Source organism: Genypterus blacodes, unplaced genomic scaffold (genome assembly GCF_046128005.1).
Source record: "Genypterus blacodes isolate CSIRO-AG114 ecotype Tasmania unplaced genomic scaffold, CSIRO-AGI_Gbla_v1 ptg000055l_1, whole genome shotgun sequence".
NCBI lineage: Eukaryota > Metazoa > Chordata > Actinopteri > Ophidiiformes > Ophidiidae > Genypterus > Genypterus blacodes.
In genome coordinates this window covers 6955286-6976651 of record NW_027466867.1, presented here as the reverse complement: position 1 = coordinate 6976651, position 21366 = coordinate 6955286, and the positions used below count along the sequence as shown (strand labels likewise).

The following is a 21366-nucleotide window of genomic DNA, read 5'->3' as shown; positions in this document are numbered from 1 at the left end:
ACACACGTCAGGGACCAACTGGCCCACATTAGACCACACACAGTACTTGTAATTTAACCCAAAGAATCCCTCATATAAGTAGTTATATATTTATAGTTTGGATGAGGGAGGCAGTAAAACCTGGTCCAATCCTTATTTTTACTTTTAAACAATTACATATTTATTAGGAATGTGTTGAAAAATAACTAACCCTAAACAATATTTTAAATGATAACAGTACACATAAATAATAATTGCATACAACTCAAATACAAAAACATCTGATAATTTCAGTAATGTAACTTAATCAAAACAAGTACTAGATGAAATAATTTAATGATTACAAAAAGGGAAAACTAATACATGAATACTCTGACCTCCAGAGTGGACTGATAATGAATAATTCATCTATTTATTTATTTGTTTTGCTGGACATCACAGACAATCACTGTTATCCGGATGTTTGGGTGCTAATCTGTGGGATGGTGATTCGATTCGAAGAATTTGACAGCAATCTAACAAAGAGAATCATTGTGTATTACAAATGAAATCTCTTCTCTTGGTTAAATCGTGGTTACTGTCATGTGTTGAGCTCATCGTCATAATTTCTCATGGCGTACGGTCACACGACAGGCACTATGACCCGGCAGCCCCCTCCTCCATGCAGCACACAGCCTGTAGGAGAGCAGGAGGACCAGAAATCTGCAGCTCACAGAATGAAGAGATCAAAATGATGCTGCCTGTAAAAAGGGATTAAACGTAAGCAATCTGTTGCCAGTTGCCTTAAATCCTTGGCTCATTACTCATTGTTCTAGTTTCCTCTGCTGATATTTGATGTCTGATGTAATCATTTCCTTCACTGGGGGTTAGATTTGCATCGTAACCGCAAGCGAGCTAATGACAGATGCATCGTGCTCACTTTCTCTCGTTGCATTGGAGGAGAATTGCAGCGGATGCAGGCGGCCTATAAAGCGATCTGTTGTTTTTGTTTCTCCCCATCTGCTCTTCTAGTCTGGACGCCGCCGCCGCGATCCGCCGCTGCTGGATACGAGCCGATTTACGCACACAAAGTGGGAGTTGAGAAAGGAGACATGCCGTCGCTGAGCATCCGTCGCGACGCTTGACTGACCATGATGAAGACCGAATCCACATCTAAGAGCACCGGCTCTGGCTCTACGCTCAGGAGCCCGTCCCCGCACCGGAACGCGTACGAGGCGGGGATGCAGGCCCTGAAGCCCGTCAAAGACAATACTGCCAACGGAGACATGCAGGAGGGCCCCCGGGGGCGCAGGTACGGCTCCAACGTGCACCGTATCAAGAACATGTTCCAGCAGATGCAGACCACGCTCCCAGCGGATGGCGAGGTCGAGGATGGAGACGAAAACGCGGACAAATCGGTGCGCCTGTCCCTCCCCAGAGCCGGGAGCCTGAACGAAAACGTGGACCACAGCGCGCTGCTCAAGCTCGGATCCACGGTGTCCGAGCGCGTCAGTAAGTTCGACACCAAATCGGAGAACGGGCACCCGAGGGCCTCGTCGCCCAGCTACTCCAAGCTGCAGGAGACCCGGCGCATCTTCGAGCAGCAGCAAGAAAGGCAGCAGGAGAAACTGGCAACCACCAGGGTCCTGCTGAAGACAGACAAGGCCCCGGGCTTCCAGGAGGGCAGGCTGGATGTGGCTCGCTTTAACGGCAGCACAGAGTCCCTAGACAGCCTGGACACCAGCGAAGCCGTGTCCCCGACGGTTAGCCAGCTCAGCGCCGTGTTCGAACGGGCGGCGGAGCTCAGAAACAACCTCCATCGCCTCTCCTCAACACCACCGCTCCCTTCCCGGGGGGTCAGCGCTAAGGTCGGGGTGTTGAACTCTAAAATTATCTCCAAGAGGGTTCGGGCATTTCCAGCTGGCTACAAGGAGGATGTGGCCCATCAGAGGGACCAAGAGGGGACCCCAAGGGTCCCCAGGTCGAAGGGGACTTCTTCTTCATCTGAGAGTCTCAATGGAGGCCAGATTGACACTGAACTTTCCGGTATTATAATAGAACCAAAAGAACAGAGGGAGAAGTCTGTTTCTAATGCAGGCGTGGAGGCCAAAGTTGAGGTCCAGCCTGTGGGATTCTGCATGGAGAAGGGGGCAAACAGCACAACACTGCAAGATGACAGCTACATGTCAGTGGAGAATGGAGAAGGGCAGGCACACAAAAGCTCCCCAAAAGGCCCCGGGAGGCACCGTGGGGCGGTGGGCGCCGCTAAGGATCTGGAGGAGGAGGAGAGGACTGGGAAAGATGATCAGTCGGGGCGCGAATCTGTGGATATCAGCGCCTACAGCGCGGTGGGGGAGGATTTTGGAGGGAGCCAGGTGGATGAGGAGGAGGAGGAGGAAGAGGAAGAAGAGGAGGAGGAGGATGACAGCTATGAGCCCGAGTCCAGCTGTGTGGAGATTGCTGGGTTGCCCACTGAGGAGGACCCGCCTCCTTCTAGGAAGATCCGCTTCAGTGACGAGGCCATCAAGGTGAGGAAAATCAGAGGTGTTCATTTGGAGTGAGTTGTAATTGCAATTGCATCTAATGTGCAATTGCGCTTTGGACATCTGCATTTGTGTATGCCTGTGTGTGTGTGTGTGTGTGTGTGTGTGTGTGTGTGTGTGTACACCTGACCTTCATCATAACAGTCGGTGTCAGCTGTTTCTGTGTGCTGCGTCTGTTTCTGCGGGTTTCTGTGATGCTGACTACAATTTGATTTTACCCTGTTTCAGCACAGGAATTTGTTAGCCGCCACTACCCGCCGCCACCGCCCTCCATCCCTCCATCCCTCCTACCCTCCCTCCCCTCCCCTCCCCTGCATCCAGCTGCTCAAGGATGGGGCCTGCGTTTTACACGTAAAGCTTACAAGGAGCTCATCTCTGTAAAATAAGTGTTGGGGGTTGAGGAACAAAGCAGTCTGGGTAATTAGTGCCGTGTTCCGCTACTTGAAATGTGAATACTTTGCTCTGGCCAATGAAAGGTCAGTGGTCGGTGTGGCGGGTGTTAGGTTGTCGTATGCGTGTTCAGACGAGGCATAGGATGTTTTTATGTGTTGTGGAGGGAGAGAGAAAGAGAGGGAGGGAGGGTGAGGAAGAGTTGATATCAAGTGTCTGGATGGAGTGCAGTGATCCGGAGACAAGCATCAGTCCCTCTGCGGATCCATGAGACTGAGGCATCATGACTAGTCTACTCCAAAAGTTACTCTCCCTCGCCTCGAGACAAAGCCGCACACACACACACACACGTGGTGATAATGCAGCACAGAGGATTATTGTAGTTTTTATTATTATATTATTATTATTGTGTCCTTGCAAGTCTGTATCTGGACACAACAGTCTCAGCACAGTGTGATGAACGCGTCACAACTCGTGGGCCTTGACAAAAACCAGCGTTCGGTTGTGACCCTGCAGCGATTTTTCCGAGAATGACCCCCCGCCTTGCGCACATACACACATACACACACACACACACCCCGTCTGCACGGTCCTTCACACTGTATCAGTGTGTTCTTTGTTATGGAGATTGATGCAGGGGTGGATGAGAGTAAAGGGGGGGGAAGCAAGCGAGGTCAAACTGCAGGGACGTCATTACGTAGCTCAAATGTCACGCAACTGTACAACCGGCTGCCTTTTTAAGTCGCTGTGTCGCCGAGTTTCTCTCCCAAACAGGAAGTGCAGTATCTGGGGCCTTCTTTTTTCTTGGGTGCATATTTTCCCCCGTGTGTAATAATTCAGCTCTTAGCCACAATTAAGGCTTGTTTTGCGGCGATGGCGGTTTTGATGTCTGGGCGCATGGCTCTTTCTTTGTGCCCCCTCTTACAGTCACTCTCTCCTTCTCTCTCTCTCTCTCTCCCTCCCTCCCTCACTCGCTCTCTCGCACTTTGCTGCTTGGGGTAGATTTCACACTAGCTGCTTTGTTTGCGCCTCCTGACACTATTTCTCTCACTTCTCTCTCTCTCTTCCTCTCTCCCTCTCTCTCTCATCAGTCTCCTACTGCTAGTAAAAATAGCAGCATTGTGATCGTCGCAGACTTGCCTCGCTTTCTAGTGCCTCCTCCTCCTCCTCCTCTTCTTCATAGAGCACAGGAAACTGCCTCTCATGTCTTTATTTATCTGTTTGTTTTGATTCCGTCTGATGTCATTTCATCTCTGTGCACACAGTATTTTATGCTTTCCCTCCAAAAAATAGAGTCATCACTGCAGTGCCACATAATCTCTGCTGGGTTTGTGCCGTTCCCTCCAAACCCAGAAGCGTAATCCGATTAATTTGTTTATGCTTCACAGTCACCTGGCTCTCTCTCTCTCTCTCTCTCTCATCTCTCAGCCTCCTCATATACTTTCATTCTCCTCCTCCTCGCCGCTCAGGCTTTCTCACGGGGTGTTTCGCTGCCTACGCAACTCTTAACAGCACTGCTGCTAGCTGAGTCAAAGAACAAGTATGATTTTCCCTCTGCACCGTAGCATTAATACAAACAATGACCGCACTCATTTTGGGATATTGAAACAGAAGCCGTTTTTCAAGGATGCAAACCACAAACTGTAGAATAATGTCACACGCAGCATAATCTTTGTGTTGGTTTGTGTGTCGTGGCTCAGGTTGGCCGATGAGCGATTATGCAGGGGGAAAGGTGATGCATCATCATATGTCAAGGTATCCCGAAACTGTCTATTACCTGGAGTTGGCGAGGCCTGCAGTATTTCACGCGGCGCATTAGTCACAGAGAGGCGGGACGGGAGAGAGCAGACAGATTATCAGCAAGGTCACTCTGCCCCACTTCTCAACCCTGCAGTGGTGATGGGTGTGTGTGTGTGTGTGTGTGGGTGGGTTTCGGTTGAGGCATTTACGTGATTTGCCCACCGGCTCAGGTTACAGTGACGAGCCCAACGCCCCCCCCTTTGGTTAAGTAACATCTCACTCATCGCGTCTGAGTGCTGTTTTGTCCCGTTCGAACCTGCCATCTTCTCGACCCGAGCTAAATAAAGCTTCACGCCGCTTTCAATGATAGCTGATGCTTTACTGACGTCTTCAGGCGCCGTATCCCTCCACATAGAGTAGTTTTGGCCTTGTTCTCATGCTGCCAAGTTGTCTCCCCAGGGTCAGCACGAAGCCCAAATGACTGCTGACCAAGGCCTGTCTGCCAAAATAGACATGCTCTGGCGCCACGCAACTGTTACTATGACAAAGTTGCCATTTTACTAGCCGGGGAAGACCAGTAAGACCGGGACTGCAGCAGCAAGGACCATGGCTCTCTTCTCTGCCTTATTGCTCCACATTTGGGAGTGGAATATCTGATTTTAGGAGGATTTAAAAGAAATTGATTTATTGGACTCTACACCGTCTTTAATCTCCTGTGAGCATTTCTTTGGCCACAGGTCAGCTATTCTCCAGCTCCGTGGCTCCTGAGCTGTCTCGCCATTAGACGGTTCCTCGCTCAGAGGGACGCCGCGTGTGTCCACTTGCAGGGCTCTGTGGATCCCTCTGCCATATGCTTACCCCCCCCTTCCCCTCTACGCAAACCCCCTTTCCCCTCTCCCATCTTCTCCTCCATGGCAGATCCCTCCCCGCCACCTCCTTCTGTCATTTTTCTCATACCTGCTCCCCCAACTACCTGCATGAACTGCTGTTCCACGAGAGAGACTCAATAATAGGACTGCACTCTATTGTGCTTTATCATTCTCTTAATCGCTTTTTCTCTCTCTTTCCCTTGTCTCTGCCATGCACGCTATTTCCTACTGCATGAGTGTTTGTGTTTACTGCTTTGCATACGTGAATGTACTTTGATATAATGCCACTGGAAATTCCTATTGCACACCTGGCAGTTCCTGGAGGAGGAATCTCTCTTGAAATTGCCTCTCCAGAGGTTTCCTCTTTTTTTCCTTATACATTCAAGGTTTTCTCAGGAGTTTTTCCTGATGTAAAGCCCTTTGAGACATTGTAGGGCTATAGGAATGAAGTTAAAGTTGACTGGACTTGAAATGCCCTTTATCGGCCTGTTTCCCTCTGAAATATGGAGGATTAGATGTCAAGATGACACAAAATGGATGCACATAATAGCAGTAAATGTGCTTCTATCAAGGGACACACACTGTACGATCCATTCTTTGACAGATTTCACTGTTCAGGGGACAACTTGCTTAAAAATAGAGACTAGCAGTCAAGTTGGAACAAATTCCTATGCCCGAAATCCTCTGTTGAAATAACAGAAAGACGAGCAGGAGCCCTGAGAATAATGGAAAGTTGGACGCACATATGGAGAGACGGTATGGAAACACACTATTTGTGCTGTGAAAAACCAAAAGGCGCCGCCTCCACACATCCGATTGGCTGGATCCAAAATTAGACATGTTTTTGGACAGCGAAGAAGGAAAGGAACACAGTAGCATGTCTGCACAGCTGCTGTGGGCTCTGTGTGTGTGTGTGGGTGTAGTAGAGAGTCTCTAGTTATACCCCTTTACCACCACACTGTTTCACCCAATCATAGCCGAGCCAGAGGGCCGTTCAAGATGGAACCACAATCCAGAGCAGCTCTATCATTTCGCCGTCCCCTCTGTCACGGCAAAGGCATTGTAAAAAACGCCGGCTCGACACTCGCCGGCTGCGTTTAATACATTTAACAATCCCAAGCGAGAGATGTGTGCGGACACAAAGCTGGGGGGCGAGTGACTGTAGATTGCTGCCCACTGAGCTTTTGTAGGACATCCCAGGCGGCTGGTGGTGGAGGGAAGGGAGGGGAGGGGGAGGAAGGGAGTTTCCTGGCCATCTGTTAGCTACTCTGACCTACTATCTGCCACAACTGGAACAGCATCCTCCTCCAGCACCCCTCCACCCCCACCCCTCCCTGCCTTAATCCCAATGTTTGTCTCCAAAGGGGGGGAAAGTCGCGTGTCTCTCTCGCACCGACTGCTCACTTCCTCCGCCGTTCAAAGAGTTCGACGACTTGTCCATATACGCCCACACAGCAGGAGGGGGGCAGATCTCAAAGTGTTAATTCCACCCCCCCTTCCTCGCTCTCTCGCTCCCCCCCTTTGCCTGCAGGTCAGGACATGCATGTGACCCCGGGCTGCTTTTTTTTCTAATTTCGCCAATGCCGTGTGACGCGGCCGAAGCCTTTGTTTCATCTTCTTCTGCCGTGTTGTGGGTGTAAAGAAAAAACCCAACAGAAAAACGAGGCCACGCGTCCGCCACCAGCTGTGTGGCCTCTTGATCCTTAAACGCAAGGAGGAGCGAAGCAGCGGCGTGTTAAAGCGTCACAGTGGGGCGGGCCGGCTTGTGCTGCACTCTTCACTTGGTCACCATAGGATGCAAAATGCGTATTTTTATGTGGTTTTAACCCATATTTTTCTGCTAATCCATCTAAAAACAAAGGTTAAACCAAACAAAAAGCCATTAGATCCCCGTTTGTAACATTCACTTTCATTCTAGATTTGAACTGAAACTGTGCTGTAATCTCTTTATTTCCCCATAAAAAAAGCTAAACTGCTCCAACATTTCTTCTTCTAGCAGTTCACTAACACTTTTGCATTGCTTGTCCCCACATCTCAACCCTTTTGTCGCCCGTGGGGGCCGAGCGAACGCTTCACTCTATGTACACACAACAAACACATGCTAAAGGTGTGGTTCTCAATCAGCAGCTCGTTGGCTTAATTGGACACACCTGCTGCCTGTTAACACACTCAGCAGAGCCAATCATATACTGTGAGAAATCCGTTAATTTTTGGAAGTATTTCAAAACAGATATTAAAGTATCAGAAAGATAAAATATAACAGTGTTATGCTCTAATTCTTTAGTAGTCCCCAAAGGCAGGAGATTGTGAAACAATGATTGTGGCTGGCTTACGTTTCTTTCCGTCGCTTTCTTTCCATTTTCACGCATTTTCATTTGTACAACTACATATTACTTATTATTATTGTTGTCCAAAAGGTTCTTTAACCACATGCTCATTGTTATGTCCTCAAGTGCTGTTTTCAATAAAAAAATATAAGGCCCAAAAAAGAGAAATAGTGATTCGCAAGCAAGAAGCAAGTAAAATAGCCGTTTTCATTCATTCCATACGGTCTCAGTTAATTGAATGTACAGTAATCTTTTTTCTGTTGCCCTCATTTGTTGGGATTTGTTGGGATTTCAGTCAGCATAAACCGCAGCATGGCCTCTGCCGGGTTAGCTTTGAGTTTGGTTTGGAACCTCATCAGTCAGAAGTGGAAGCAGCGCAGTCGACGTGTGTGTGAATACCAGTCAAGTGTGTCATGTTTAGCACCCTGATGAGGGCCAAAAGAAGCTGTGAGTAAATGATTCTCTGATGTAACGTTATATTAAGTGCTGCATCCATAATTAATGTGCTTCTGGACATTGATGAGTAAGGGGATTTCCTCCCGTGGGTCGGCTCAGTTTCCAAACCCTTCACTTCCTGTGGCTGATGAAGGCTTAAAAAAGCTGGAGCGCAAGCTTGTACGGCGTTCGGCGACGCGTGAAAATACAATGATACTGAATAAATCTGCCAGGGGAGGGGGCTGCTCGCGTTCAAAGGCACTGTCAAAACTTGACAAGCGCACGTCACTGCGGGGGTTGCCAGGGAGACCAGGCCAGGGCAACGTGGGAGGGGGGAGGTGACGCGGATAGGTGAGAGATGCTCTGAATAAACTCAAATTAAATAGCATTAATGAGAGAGAGAGAGAGAGAGAGAGAGAGAGAGAGAGAGAGAGAGAGTGTGTGCGCATGTCTGTGTGTGAGAGAGGAGAAGGTCCAGCTCTGATTCTGAAACAGTGCGGCTAGTGGAGCATGTCAGGTGGTGCATGCATAATCACCTTGGAAGACGACTGAAGTGAGGCTTTTAAAGATTCAGCTTACTCTCTGTGTGTGTGTCTGTTTGTGTGTGTGTGTGTGTGTGTGTGTGTAAGGCTCAGAGAGCGGTGGCAGCTGCAGCAGTCCTCCATTAGCATGCTGGAGGTGCTTATGTAAACTGTCGCCCTGTTGGATCCAAAGCGAATAGGCAAAGTCTGAGCCCTGAGACTGGGCCTCTCCAATTGTTGTGATTTATTTGTTTCCCACAGTGTTTTGTATACATTGACCTCCGTGAAATGACGCAGCTTGGAGGAAACTTCTCAGAAGAAGTGTTTGATAAATGTGAATTACATTATGTCCACATAAACACTCCTGGTCACTTATTAGTGTACTCGTATGCTGTATATGCATCTGCAAAACCTCTGATTGGCCGGTGAGATAAGCGGAATTTTAAGTGTGTGTGTAACACAAACATGTCACTGAGATGATCCACTGATCTGTTCTTAAAACCAAAGTGAGGGAAAGTGGATTGAATTTTAAAGGGCTCATGTATAAACTGAACAGTGTGGCAGGTCGGCCAATCAGCACAGACCGGGCTTTTCCGCTTCTTTTTAAAGAGACAGTACTTGAAATGAACTGACCTCTCCAGTTTGATCCAATGTCTGTTGCGTTTCCGCCCTTCAGGTGTTCGCCACTTATCCCAACGAGGACTATGACAGGCGCAACGAAGACGTGGACCCCATGGCGGCGTCGGCGGAGTACGAGCTGGAGAAGAGGGTGGAGAGGCTGGACCTGTTCCCCGTGGAGCTGGAGAAAGGTGCCGGACACTGTAAAGTCACACAAAACCAAATCATAACAAAGCCGTGCTCAGAGGACTTTAGTGTGATCATGTTTTGGAAATGACTCTCGATCTGTGGTTCAATATGAAACACGAGACGCACCAAAAAGTACTTCAAAGTGTTTGCGTGTGTGAGCTCACTGCTTAGCTGGATTTATTTCATGTATAAAAGTCCTTTCAGCTCCCTACAAGGCTAATAAAGTGCACTGATACAGGTTTTCCTTCCATCCTTCCCCACTGAGCCATATTTCCAACATCCCTTCAACATTATGGTGCATTAATATATTTATAGTAGTCTATTTATAGATATGTATACAGGGGATGTTGGGCAGGATGCCATGTGTGGACATGTTTTGGATAAGTGATGTGGAATTGTGATTTCTGCCAATATGGTTTACAATTTGTTGGAATGGGAGTCATTTGGACCTTCAAATAGCTGAGCTGGCGTTTGCCAATGAACAGAATTGTATAACATGCTGCTTTTGTTTAGAAGGCTGGATGAAACAAAATTTTGAGTTTGGTTCAAGAACTACAACTAAAAACATGAAGAATTTCGCTCATGAATTAATTGTCCCATAATTCAGTCACCCTCACCTCTACATATCCACAAAGGAGTTAAGTGTGAAAAGATTCCGGCCCTGCATGCTGACTTTGGGACGTGTGAAAATTTGCAAGTATGACACAATCGTCCCCAGATGGCTAAAAAAGAAATGAATTAATAAATTGGCCATCTGATTAAATCCTGGAGAGTATTGAGATTTACTCTTATCACGTAAATTATAAGAATGTTGTTATTTTGGTCGTTTATGATATAATGTCTTAAACATTTAAGGACAGATGGAATCTCTGAATGTGTGTTACAGCTTTATGTGGGTCAGACACTGACGGAATCCAGTCGCACATGTCCAAATTTACAACAGAGGGCAGTCACAGCACTCCATACTGGATATCCTGCGTATCCGGCTTCTCCTCTGACACAAATGATCGATTATCGCTATGTAGTCAAGACATCGCCCTGAGTGACTATGCATTATATTAACGTTATGTATCATTCTTTGGTTTTCTCCGCTCCCTTCAGATGGCGACGGTTTGGGGATCAGCATCATCGGGATGGGCGCAGGCGCTGACATGGGCCTGGAGAAGCTTGGCATCTTCGTAAAGACGGTGACAGACGCAGGGGCGGCACAAAGGGATGGCAGGTACGTGCGGATCAATCTCAAGGGCAGAGTCACTTTTGGATATTTTGTTGTTGTGCTCGCATGTGGCGCGAGTGAAACATCCTGAGTCTCTCTTCCCCCAGGATCCAGGTGAACGATCTGATCGTGGAGGTGGACGGGACGAGTCTGGTGGGAGTCACGCAGAACTTTGCCGCCTCCGTACTCAGGAACACTTCGGGAACCGTCAAGTAAGAGGATCTCAGGATGATATATCCTTAAATCTGCTTACTGCTGTGTTCCATTCCTTGGTATTGTTACTCATCTCAGCTATGGCCATAGCTGTCTTGTTGTTGCACTTCTTGTCGCCATCGCTGCGCTGTGACATCCAGCGTTCTGGCTTGAAGAGACGGTTTCCTCTTGAGATATACACCCACAGCCGGTTTTACACAAGACTGACTTCCACCACATCCTGCCCGTTCACATGGCCGCTGACTGTAGATTTAGATCTCCAGTCAAACGGGGTCATGATTATACCCTTCGCTCACTGTTGCAAGGCTGCTTTTGGAAAACGCACTGACTCTTAAGATTCCACTCCATAGCCACATAAAAACAAACAAGGTTATCAGGAGCAGACATGGCCGGCATCAACAGAATCCTTCAGAAATAGCAGAAATGTATTTGTAGTCTGGGCGATACAGATGTTCCCCCCTCCCCCCTGCATGTGCTCCCTTTTGTCACCCAGGCTCATTCATAATTAAGGGCTTGGTGATCAGTCCTATTGGGGTAAATTGTTAGTGTTGTGAGACTTGTTGTGCGATCAGAGACCTGCACAAGATAGCTCTCATGCATTATGGATCTTGCTGGAGTGATGGCGAGGCGAGGGGGAGGAGGAGGGGGGAGCACCAGAGCTCAGGCCTATTCATAAAAATGTCAGCCAGACAAATAGGCCGGGGCAGGAAGTGTGTTTGCGAAACATTTAATTAGCCGTTACTGCCTGGGAAATTGAAAGGAAGGAGCGGCTGGCTTAATAACCGTCTGTAGATTCATCTCTGTATTTTCCCTCATGCATGTTTTAATTGAATAGGGATTTGAGAGCCTCATTTAGGAGCCATATATGTATAATTGTAGAAGAGCCCAACTACTTAGAGGCCGTCTTTGCTCAGCTTTAAACAGGAAGACATTAACAGGCAGCCACAATATTTCTCGCTGTTACTACATTACATTACATTACGATCATTTGGCAGACGCTTTTATCCAAAGCGACTTACATTACATTACCACCCTTCGCAGAGGGGGGAGCAATTGAGGGTTCGGAGCCTTGCTCAGGGGCACCTCGGCAGGGGCTCGAACCGGCTACCCTCCGGTTCCCAAGCAGAAGCACTACCCACTGAGCCACTGCCTGCACACTGCCTGCCTACTATACAGTGTATCAAAATGATTCCCATTCAATTGCCCCCCTCCCCGTCTCAATTTACCTGAGATTGGATTGCTGATGTTGTCCCACGGCAGGTTTGTTATCGGGCGAGAGAAGCCGGGCGAACAGAGCGAAGTGGCCCAGCTCATCCAGCAGACCCTGGAGCAGGAACGGTGGCAGAGGGAGATGATGGAGCAGCGCTACAACCAGTATATGGATGAACAGGAGGTTAGTCTTTATGTTCAGAGTGATGGGATCAATGACAGGATCAGTTGTTGTCATTCATGGTTTTTTATGGGATATGTGTTTGTCATTAGTCATGATTATCTGTTTGAGTCTAACATGAGGCTGTTTGACATTGTGTGTGTGTGTGTGTGTGTGTGTGTTAGGACGTGTCCTTGCTTCCCATTTTTGGATTTTCGAAATGCCTGCCAGAATTGTCTTTAACTGAAATGACCCTTTGTGATGCGACTACATGCCAAAAAGCTGCACACAGCTCAGCTTATCAAAACAGAATGGCTCCAATTCTGTGTCCTAAAGTTCCCCGATGAATCGCTCATCTATGCAGCCGATCTGGCCTCTTAATCATCAGTTTGTTCACTGTGATATTGTCAACAAACAAGAGTTTTGTTGTAGTAACAAAGAGGAAGTTGGTGCATTCATGTAAGAGTGATGGTGGGAGGTTCTTAAAAAGATTTAGGTTGGACTATAGGGAAGTCTGAGAAGTCTGCTGTTTTGCATTTAGCACCATCTAGTGTCCATTTGCTGTCACAACAACACAGCCAGGTTAAGAGAGCACAGCCCTTTTCACATTATTTTCTTATTTTCTGTGCCATAAATACATTTGTTTAACGTAAATTTCAGCGTAGTCACATATTAATCAACTGATATTGGTTAGCACTTTTCAATGACAGCTCCACAGACAGTATTTATGTCAAAATCAATATATGGTGTTTCAACTCAACTGCTTTCACCTGCTACTCTCTTTGTCCCTGTAGACTGGTGAATACGGCACAGACGAGGAAGAGGACGAAGATGAGGAGGTCAGTCCATCTTATCCCAGTGCCATAGAGGTGTTCGACCTGGCGGAGAACGAGGACATGTCGCCCCTGGAGACAGACCCCGAGAAACTGGCCCATAAATACAAGGAGGTGAGCGGCGAATCTCACTAATTGGAACTGTCCCGCTTTGTAATCACAGCTTACTCTTTCTGATGCACTGTGCCTAATAATAACATCTGTATTTAAAACTGTAATCTCGTTCTCTCTTTCCGATTAAAGCTCCAAATAAAGCACGCCGTGACCCAGGCGGAGATCCAGCAGCTGAAAAGAAAGGTAAATACTCACTGTATATGTGGAGGACAATCAGGCCATGCTGTTCTTTCTGACTGGGTGTTATTTTAGGGATCAGAGGTGTGTGTCCTTTGTTTTCACCTGCGTGTATTGAAACTGGATGCTTAACTTAACTTTCCAGCTGCACCACGCCGAGCAGGATAAGCAGCGCTGGCGTATGGACAAAGCCCAGCTGGAGCAGACCTTGCAGGAGAACAAGGAGCGCATGGAGAAGCTGGAGGGCTACTGGATGGAGGCCCAGAGCCTGTGCCAGGCTGTGGACGAGCACCTGAAGGAGACGCAGGCCCAGTATCAGGCCCTGGAACGCAAGTACAGCAAAGCCAAACGCCTGATTAAAGAGTATCAGCAGAAGTAAGACACCTTGACCTCACAAACACAAGAGAGATTTCAGAGTTATGTCACATTCAGGCTAAACAGTAGAGCGCTGTGATCTGCTTCCTTCCTTCCTTCCACAGGGAGGTGGAGTATCTGAAGAAGGAGACTCAGCGTAGTGCACAAGTCGGAGAAGAGGCCTCCATTCTCAAAGAGGAGTCTGGGCAGCTGGAAGAACAGGTAAGAGCTTCAATAGCAAACAGTGATACAATCATATACAGTATGTAATCTATAAGCAAACTCCCTCTATCTTTATTACTGGCTATTAAGATTATTGACATCTGATTATAAATATTTATTTAATTGAGGAAATGCATTAGATAATGTTAGTCTGTTGTAAGGTCACATAATTCATCCCTACTATAAATAACGGTGTACTGTAGGAACAAATGCATCCACTGTTCTTTTAATTTAAACTCTGTGGTGTGCCAGCATATTTTGAAATCTATAATATATTTTAATAGAATATAAACATTTAAGTAGCTTCCATTCCATATAATGTGTTGTTAAATAAGAATCACTCACTGAGCTGATGAATAATAAATGTAGGTTGTGAGCTGTCAGACTGACTGAGCTGTCCCCTCTGTGTCCACTAGGTGGCAGACCTGGAGTGCAGGGTGGAGGAGCTGAAGTCTGAACCTTTATAAGAGCCTTTATACGTCGTCGTGTGTCTCAGAACTGTACTAGGTGAAGGAAAAGATAAGTGTTCTCGTGCTCGCAGTGAACCGCAGGGTATTTTCTTCTCGAGCTTGGTTTTCTGGTTGCATTCTGTATGTGTGTGTGTGTGTGTGTGTGTGCGAGTGTGTCCCTCAGGCTTCGTAGTTTCGGCATACAGCCACTTTTAACCATTTTAACTACGTTTCTTTTCCGTTGACATTTAATACCTGGCAAAAGCAAAGTCTATCTGCCCTCACAGATAGACTTTGTGTTACGCTCTAGATGTGCCCCTTCCTTTTTTCGTTTTCTTTTCAGTATTTGCTCCTCTTCCTCATTGTGAGACCAGGATGTTGCTTTTTTTTTTAATTGCCAAAAACTCCTTCCTTTCTCCCCCATTTTGCTTAAGTTTCGTGAACGTTTTCCTGAGTTTGTACATATGTGATACCTTGTGGTTTAACGATTTGGTTTGTATAAATTTTTAATGTGTATAACATTTAACATAATATAAACTAATAAGGTCGAGGGGGAGGGAGGGGGCGGTTGTATATTTGAGGCGATGTGTACATTGGAAGGAGATTGCACTGACGAAGACATCGACAAGGTGCTTCACAAGGACTGGACGGACGGACGGAGAGCGGGAAAGAGTGGAAAACCTTACAAACAGTAACCCCCGGCCTCTCTAGGGGGTCTTGTCACTTAACCCTTGAACCACCTGATGCCTACCTTTCACACTCCAGACTCGAAAGACTCCAGAGTGAGCGAGCGAGCGACCGATCCTCCACTTTCAAACCCCTTAACGTGTGACCCTTCGGAAAGGACCAGAGGATCCAAAAAGCCTCCAAACTAAACTGCTGTGCCACACAAAAAAAACCTGGATCTTTCGCCCCTCAAAAATGAATGTTGTCGAGAATTTGTGTAACTGGGTATTAGTTAGTTAAGTTAGTTAACTACTGATAAGAAACATGACCGGACTCGGGTTTATTAAAGACACTTCTACCAGCAGCGAAGTTATTAGAATTACAAAGCTTGCGACTCTTAACCAGCAGCTGCATTTGACACCGACTGTGTGTAGCACATGGAAACACACTGCCAGGTTCCTCTACCTGTTTCAATTCACGCACAGTTCAAACCAACAAGTCTACTCGTGTCAAACCGTCATACCAGTACAGTTTGTATAGTTCAGGTAAGACTGAAGTATTTTAATTTTGCTTAATGTTTATAATCTAGTCAAGGTGGAAATATGAGCTAACTGGACAAAAACTGACAAAACAATGCAATTCAATAGAGAAAGTTATACTGTGTTATGTATACAAAAAAACAAACAGACCTGGTGACGACAAAAACAGTTACGATTAGTAGGATTGAAAAAAACTGGCATGATTATGAGTATTTTCATAATAATAAGGCTTGTACAGTGCACATGCTTTGCATTGTGTTTTGTGGAATAAATGGTCAACAGTGATGGTTAAGATGGTGTGTGTGTCTTTATTTACAGGGTAACAGTGACATAATGCCAGTCCATTACTTTGGACATGAATTAAATAAAAAAAGGAAGAAAATTTAAATTCAAATTAAATTAAATATCCAGCATATTAAACATAGCACTGGAAGCTTCTTCTTCACGAGTGCATCTTCTGATGGTGCCTCCTGAGGTGATAGTTCCTGGAGAAGCTCTTCCCGCACTGGGTGCACTTGAACATCCTCTGTCCCAGGTGGAGCATCTGGTGCGCCTTGAGGCTCTGCGGGCGGCTGAAGCTCTTGCAGCAGTCGGGGCAGCTGTAGGGCCGCACCCCCGTGTGCTTCCGCTCGTGCCGCTTCAGGTCTCCAGACTGACGGAAGCTCTCGCCGCAGTGCGTGCACAGGTAGGGCTTCTCGCCCGTGTGGGTCCGCAGGTGCACGTTCAGCTGGCCCGTGTAGGTGAAGCTCTTGGCGCAGTGCGGGCAGCTGTACGGCTTCTCGCCCGTGTGGATGCGCTGGTGCTGCTTCAGGCTGTATTGGTTGGTGAAGCCCTTTCCGCAGTCGGTGCACAGGTAGAGGATCTTCACCTGCTGGAAGCACGTGTGAGCCTTATAAGCCCGGGCGCTCAGATAGCTCTTTGCACAGTGAGGGCAGGAGTACTCTTTCTCCTCCATCTCCTCCTCCTCCTCCTCCTCGTCCTCCTCCAGCTGATCCATCAGGCTGTCGCACTGGGACACAAACTCGACCGGGTGGTGCCTCCTGATGTGCTTGACCAGGTACCTCTTCATCGTGAAGGAAAACTGACAGAAGGAGCAGGGGAAGAGCTCGGACGTGCAGTAATACTTCTCGCAGGCCTTCTTGTGCTGCTCCAGCTTGCCGGGCTTGGAGAAGGCCGTGCCGCAGTTGTCGCAGCTGTAGGACTTGGCCTCCGTGTGCACCACCCGCTCGTGCCTCTTCAGAAAGCCGATCTTCTTAAAGGTGGCCCCGCACTGGTCACACTTGTGCTGCTTCCACGTGCACCTGTGCGCCTCCAGCTCGTCTGGCTCTGTGAATGTCACCTTACAGTGGCTGCAGCTGTACCATTTGTATTTCACTCCCTTTCCGCTTCCGTTCTTCGGCGTTAACTCGGTAGCGTCGGGCGCCTCTGGTCCACCGTCTCTCTCGGCCTGAGCTGCGCCGCTCGGTAACGACTTCCTGCAAATGGGCGCCCTTCGTTTCGGCGCTATGAGTTTAGTGAGGGCGGAGAGTTTGGACCTGGCGCCGACTCGCTGCGGCCGCTGAGAGGGAGATCTGACGACAGACGGGGTGAAATCTGGATCGAGGCTCAGGTTGTCGCCGGCAGACACTGGCTCTTGGTTTGCAAGTGGCGTCGTTTCGGGGGTTTCCTCAGACTGATGAACACTCCGGTGCTGCTGAAGGGCGTCCTCCGAAGGAAAAGCCAGCGAGCAGTCGGTGCAGGGAAAGGAAGCCGCCGCGCTCGTTTCCCCCTGAGACGGATTGGCTTGTTCTGTCCTTTGACCTTTGGTTTTGTGGCGCTGCAGGTGTCTGGCCAGGTCACAATACTGACGAAAGCACATGCGACACACGCTGCACACGTACGGCCGCAGGACGCTGTGGGCTGTGACCTTATGCTCCTTCAGGACCGCCCCATTACTAAAGCTCTGACCACAATCCGAGCAACTGACGAGATGTTCACCTACCTCAGACATCCTGTTCTCCGTTTCAGTTTCAGCCACCGTTTCCTGTAGATTTCCGCTCGCAATCATCTCTGCCGCTTCCTCGCCCTTAGTCGGTTCTGACACGTGCGGAGGAGTCTCTTCTTTGTCCTGATCGGGCGCCGGCATCCTCTCTTTCACTAAACCCTGCTTTTTGTGCGTCAGCTGGTGTCTGATGAAGCCGGACGCCTGGCTGAAACTGCGCCTGCACTGTTGGCAGCAGTAGGGACGCTTGTTCTGGTGGACGCAGCGCTTGTGCCTCCTGAGATGACGGATTTGCTTGAAACTCTTCCCGCAATCGGAGCATGTTTTGGCCCTGACTGGGTCTTCAGACGATGAGGCCTGGGGTGCTGTAGGTCGCAGAACAGTTTGTACCGCACTCCTCCCTTCTGGCTGCAAGTGGAAGTACTCTGTGTGGAGCTGTAGGTAGGCCTCTGTGGTGAAGGACAGCTGACAGTAACAACACGTGAAGATCTCCGACGTGGCTGCTGCGTTGCTCACTACAAATCAGAACAGAGGAGAAACCAAATATCAAAACCGATCGACGCAATTCTATTGATGTATTAATTTTTAATAATCACCAGGACTCAATTCTTATCTTACCTGCTGCATTCAGCTTCACACACCAGACCCGGTTCCAAGCTTCACTCAGCTGGGTGGAGAGCTTGCTGCTGGGCCAAACCATGAGCTCCTCGCCAGCGTTTATGCTGCGACAGCAATGGAAGATGATGGTGCCTTTGTACTGGACAGCCACTAGATTCTTCTCGTCTTCATTACGAGCAAATTTCACATACCTGCGTATAAAAAAAGGGTTTAAAATGACCACCTCTCCTATCTGTGCGTGTGTGAATAGATCTGGATTTGTCTTCTAAGTGTGTGATGCTTTGTTTACCTCATCCAGTTTGAATGTGACTCTCTGGCTGCGTCTATGTACTCATACTCGTCTTTTCCTTTGTATATCTGCGGAAGACATTTTCAAGATAAATACACACATCAAAAACATCTCACTTTGTCGTTCCGTTGATTCCAGTTTTCTCTCACCTCCCAGGAGAAGTCACTGGCCAGGGCTTTCTCCTTGGTGCTCACTTCCCCTTCGTAGGGTCCGAAATGCATCCCGGGAGACACCGCCGCTCCTTGATTGATCACACCGACCCCTACGCTGGGAATGCTGGACCTACCTACCATCAGGCCGTAGGGCAGAGTGAGCAGGGCCCTCTGAGGAACGCCCGCGCTCGCAGGAAAGTTGAGGATAAACGACGGGCCGTTGTTAGTGGAGGGGTCAGTTTGCTGGTGGAACAGAGTCAGACACTCCTCACAACCTGTACAAACACACAGGAGGGAGAGAAACAGCAATAAGGCTTTGATGCTTCTTGATAAACATTCATATGAATATCTCACTAATACTACAGCTCTCATAAACCCTCATTAGAGACAAAAACAACACAAACTCGGCGTTTTCTTCTATCCATTAAGTTCTGAACTGGCGTTATTGCTGGTTCAAGCATTAGAAGCACTAATAGGAAATATATTTAGAGAGGAAATAGCTCAAATTGTTACTTTTTAGTCCACTGGAGTGAACTTGCATCGTACCTTCATGAGGACAGTCGTCAGGGGGCAGATTCTCCTCCGTCGCAACTACTTCCTCGGTTGTCTCGACCCACTCAACGACACTGCGTCTATTCGCCATATGTGAACACTCTGCTGTCACGTTTTGCAGTTTTGAAAATAAAGACCGGCTTGCTGTTTTCACCAGAGACTCCTCGGCTCCTCAGCTGACTTTAGCTAACGCACTGTCAAGCGTGAGTTGGCAAACAATTCCAGCCGCGGAGCGTTAAAGTTGCACTTCCGCCCGAGTTATCAGTGTCAGCTAACTCGACGGCATTCCTCTCAGCTTATCTTATTGTTTTGTTGCATCCAAAGCGGCACATGAGAGACGAAGAGGCTCATTTCAGCCGCCTGACTGCTTTCTTCTTCTTATACAGATAACAAACACAGGCTGGGGTTACAACCCGGAAGTACATGATTTCCGCTTTCAACATAAGAGCCCGGGTACCTTTCAAAACAAAAGCCGCGATCTAAATCAGAGCGAAAGTAGCTGATGCGACTGACGTAACACGTTCATTTATGTTTCCATGACGCCAGTTGACCCGGCACACTAGTAACAATAACAGATGAAACGAAAATGGCAATCGGGATACTGTGTGACTTATTACATATAGTTTAATAATGTAATACGTTCCAATTTCATCCTACTACTTAGATTGGTTGGCAGGCAATGAAATAACAACAAACAGTTCCTCGAGGCATCTTACGCTATTTGACCTAATGAGCACCGAGAGCATTTTCGATAAAGTAGAATATAAAAAAGATGAATTATGAAGGAATTAATAGAATATAAAGATGATAAAACAGATCACAACACACAGGGTGCAGAAGGGTGAAGGCTGCACTGGAACGAGTTCAGCTAATATAATTTACCGCCCCCTTCTGGCTTTAAGTGGAAGTACGTCAAGTATGTCAAACTCAATTTAAATAGGCTTAAAAGGTCAAGCAAAACAGCAAAATTCTGTTCCCGTATTAATTACCAGCAGGAGTTAATTCAATGTTACTAATTTCATTTGAAGCAAACAAGAGAACTGAACGTTCTCACGTAAAAATGCAGAATTGTAACTTCCGTCCAGGTTCAGGTTGTTTGATGATGAGTGAAAGAAGAGTAACAACATTTATGCAACAAAAAACACAAAAAAGTCCTCAAAGTTAAAGTTGAAGGGATAAAGTTATGCTAAAATCATGTGTGGATGGAGGATGGGGATTTTACTCACTGCCATTTTTTCTTGATATTGATTTATATCTCTACTCCATCCTCCCACATCATCTTGCACTCCACTGCCATTTGCACAACTTCTGTTTTGCACTGATCATTTCCATTTCACTTCCGTTTTGCACTAAGACTCTTTGCACTATTTACATATTTATTAATTTATAATTAAAGTTAGTATATAAAGGGTATATAGTTTATTCTGTATTCTGTATATATAATAGTACACTTTTGCACTTCTGGTTGGATGCTAACTGTATTTCATTGGCTTGTACCTGTACTTGCTCATTGACAATAAAGTTGAATCTAATCTAATCTAATGTAATCTAATATATTCTTGCCATTTGTGTTGCATTGATAATGATACCTAGGGTTTTTAAATGTACCTGCTTCATTCAAGCCATCAAATCTGGTCCGTTCAGCAAAGGAAAAAAATATGGAAAAACTTACAATGTCAATTATGGTTTGAAATAAAAATAAGACAAACGTGTAATGTAATGTTGTCAACGCTGTGATACGATCTATACTGAGTGGGGGCGCCTATCGTTCAACGGCGCCGCTGGTGTAGTGGTATCATGCAAGATTCCCATTCTTGCGACCCGGGTTCGATTCCCGGGCGGCGCACGTATTTTTGCCCTTCGGGTGACATCATAACTGAAATCTATAAAACAAACAAAATTCCACCCATACATTATGTGCAAAGATCCTGTGTTGCAACATTGCTTCCGTTTAATGAGCATTTGTAAAGAAGAAAGACAATTCCTGTTTGTCTCCTGTTGCTTGGTGACGACTTGTTCTACTACCTCGCCC

At 47.2% G+C, this 21366-nt stretch overlaps 2 protein-coding genes and 1 non-coding gene across 3 annotated transcripts; 2 read left to right on the top strand and 1 right to left on the bottom strand.

Moving 5' to 3' along the window:
- The first annotated feature begins 651 nt into the window (after positions 1-651).
- On the top strand, positions 652-14908 carry LOC143001936 (neurabin-2-like). Its single transcript, XM_076151791.1, has 11 exons — positions 652-738; positions 991-2486; positions 9460-9592; positions 10692-10812; positions 10914-11018; positions 12280-12412; positions 13183-13335; positions 13465-13518; positions 13658-13887; positions 13992-14088; positions 14505-14908. Exons 2-11 carry the CDS (start codon positions 1110-1112, stop codon positions 14553-14555), a joined length of 2454 nt encoding a protein of 817 aa, XP_076007906.1. The 5' UTR covers positions 652-738; positions 991-1109; the 3' UTR covers positions 14556-14908.
- Positions 14909-15778: 870 nt separating this feature from the next.
- Positions 15779-19741, bottom strand: prdm9 (PR domain containing 9). The gene is made up of 5 exons (XM_076151790.1): positions 19329-19741; positions 18780-19057; positions 18631-18698; positions 18342-18532; positions 15779-18238 (listed from the first exon to the last, which is right to left on the bottom strand). Exons 1-5 carry the CDS (start codon positions 19423-19425, stop codon positions 16185-16187), a joined length of 2688 nt encoding a protein of 895 aa, XP_076007905.1. The 5' UTR covers positions 19426-19741; the 3' UTR covers positions 15779-16184.
- A 1368-nt stretch (positions 19742-21109) lies between these two features.
- On the top strand, positions 21110-21180 carry trnag-ccc (transfer RNA glycine (anticodon CCC)). Its single transcript has one exon. It is a non-coding gene; the product is annotated as a tRNA-Gly (tRNA).
- The last annotated feature ends 186 nt before the right edge of the window (positions 21181-21366 follow it).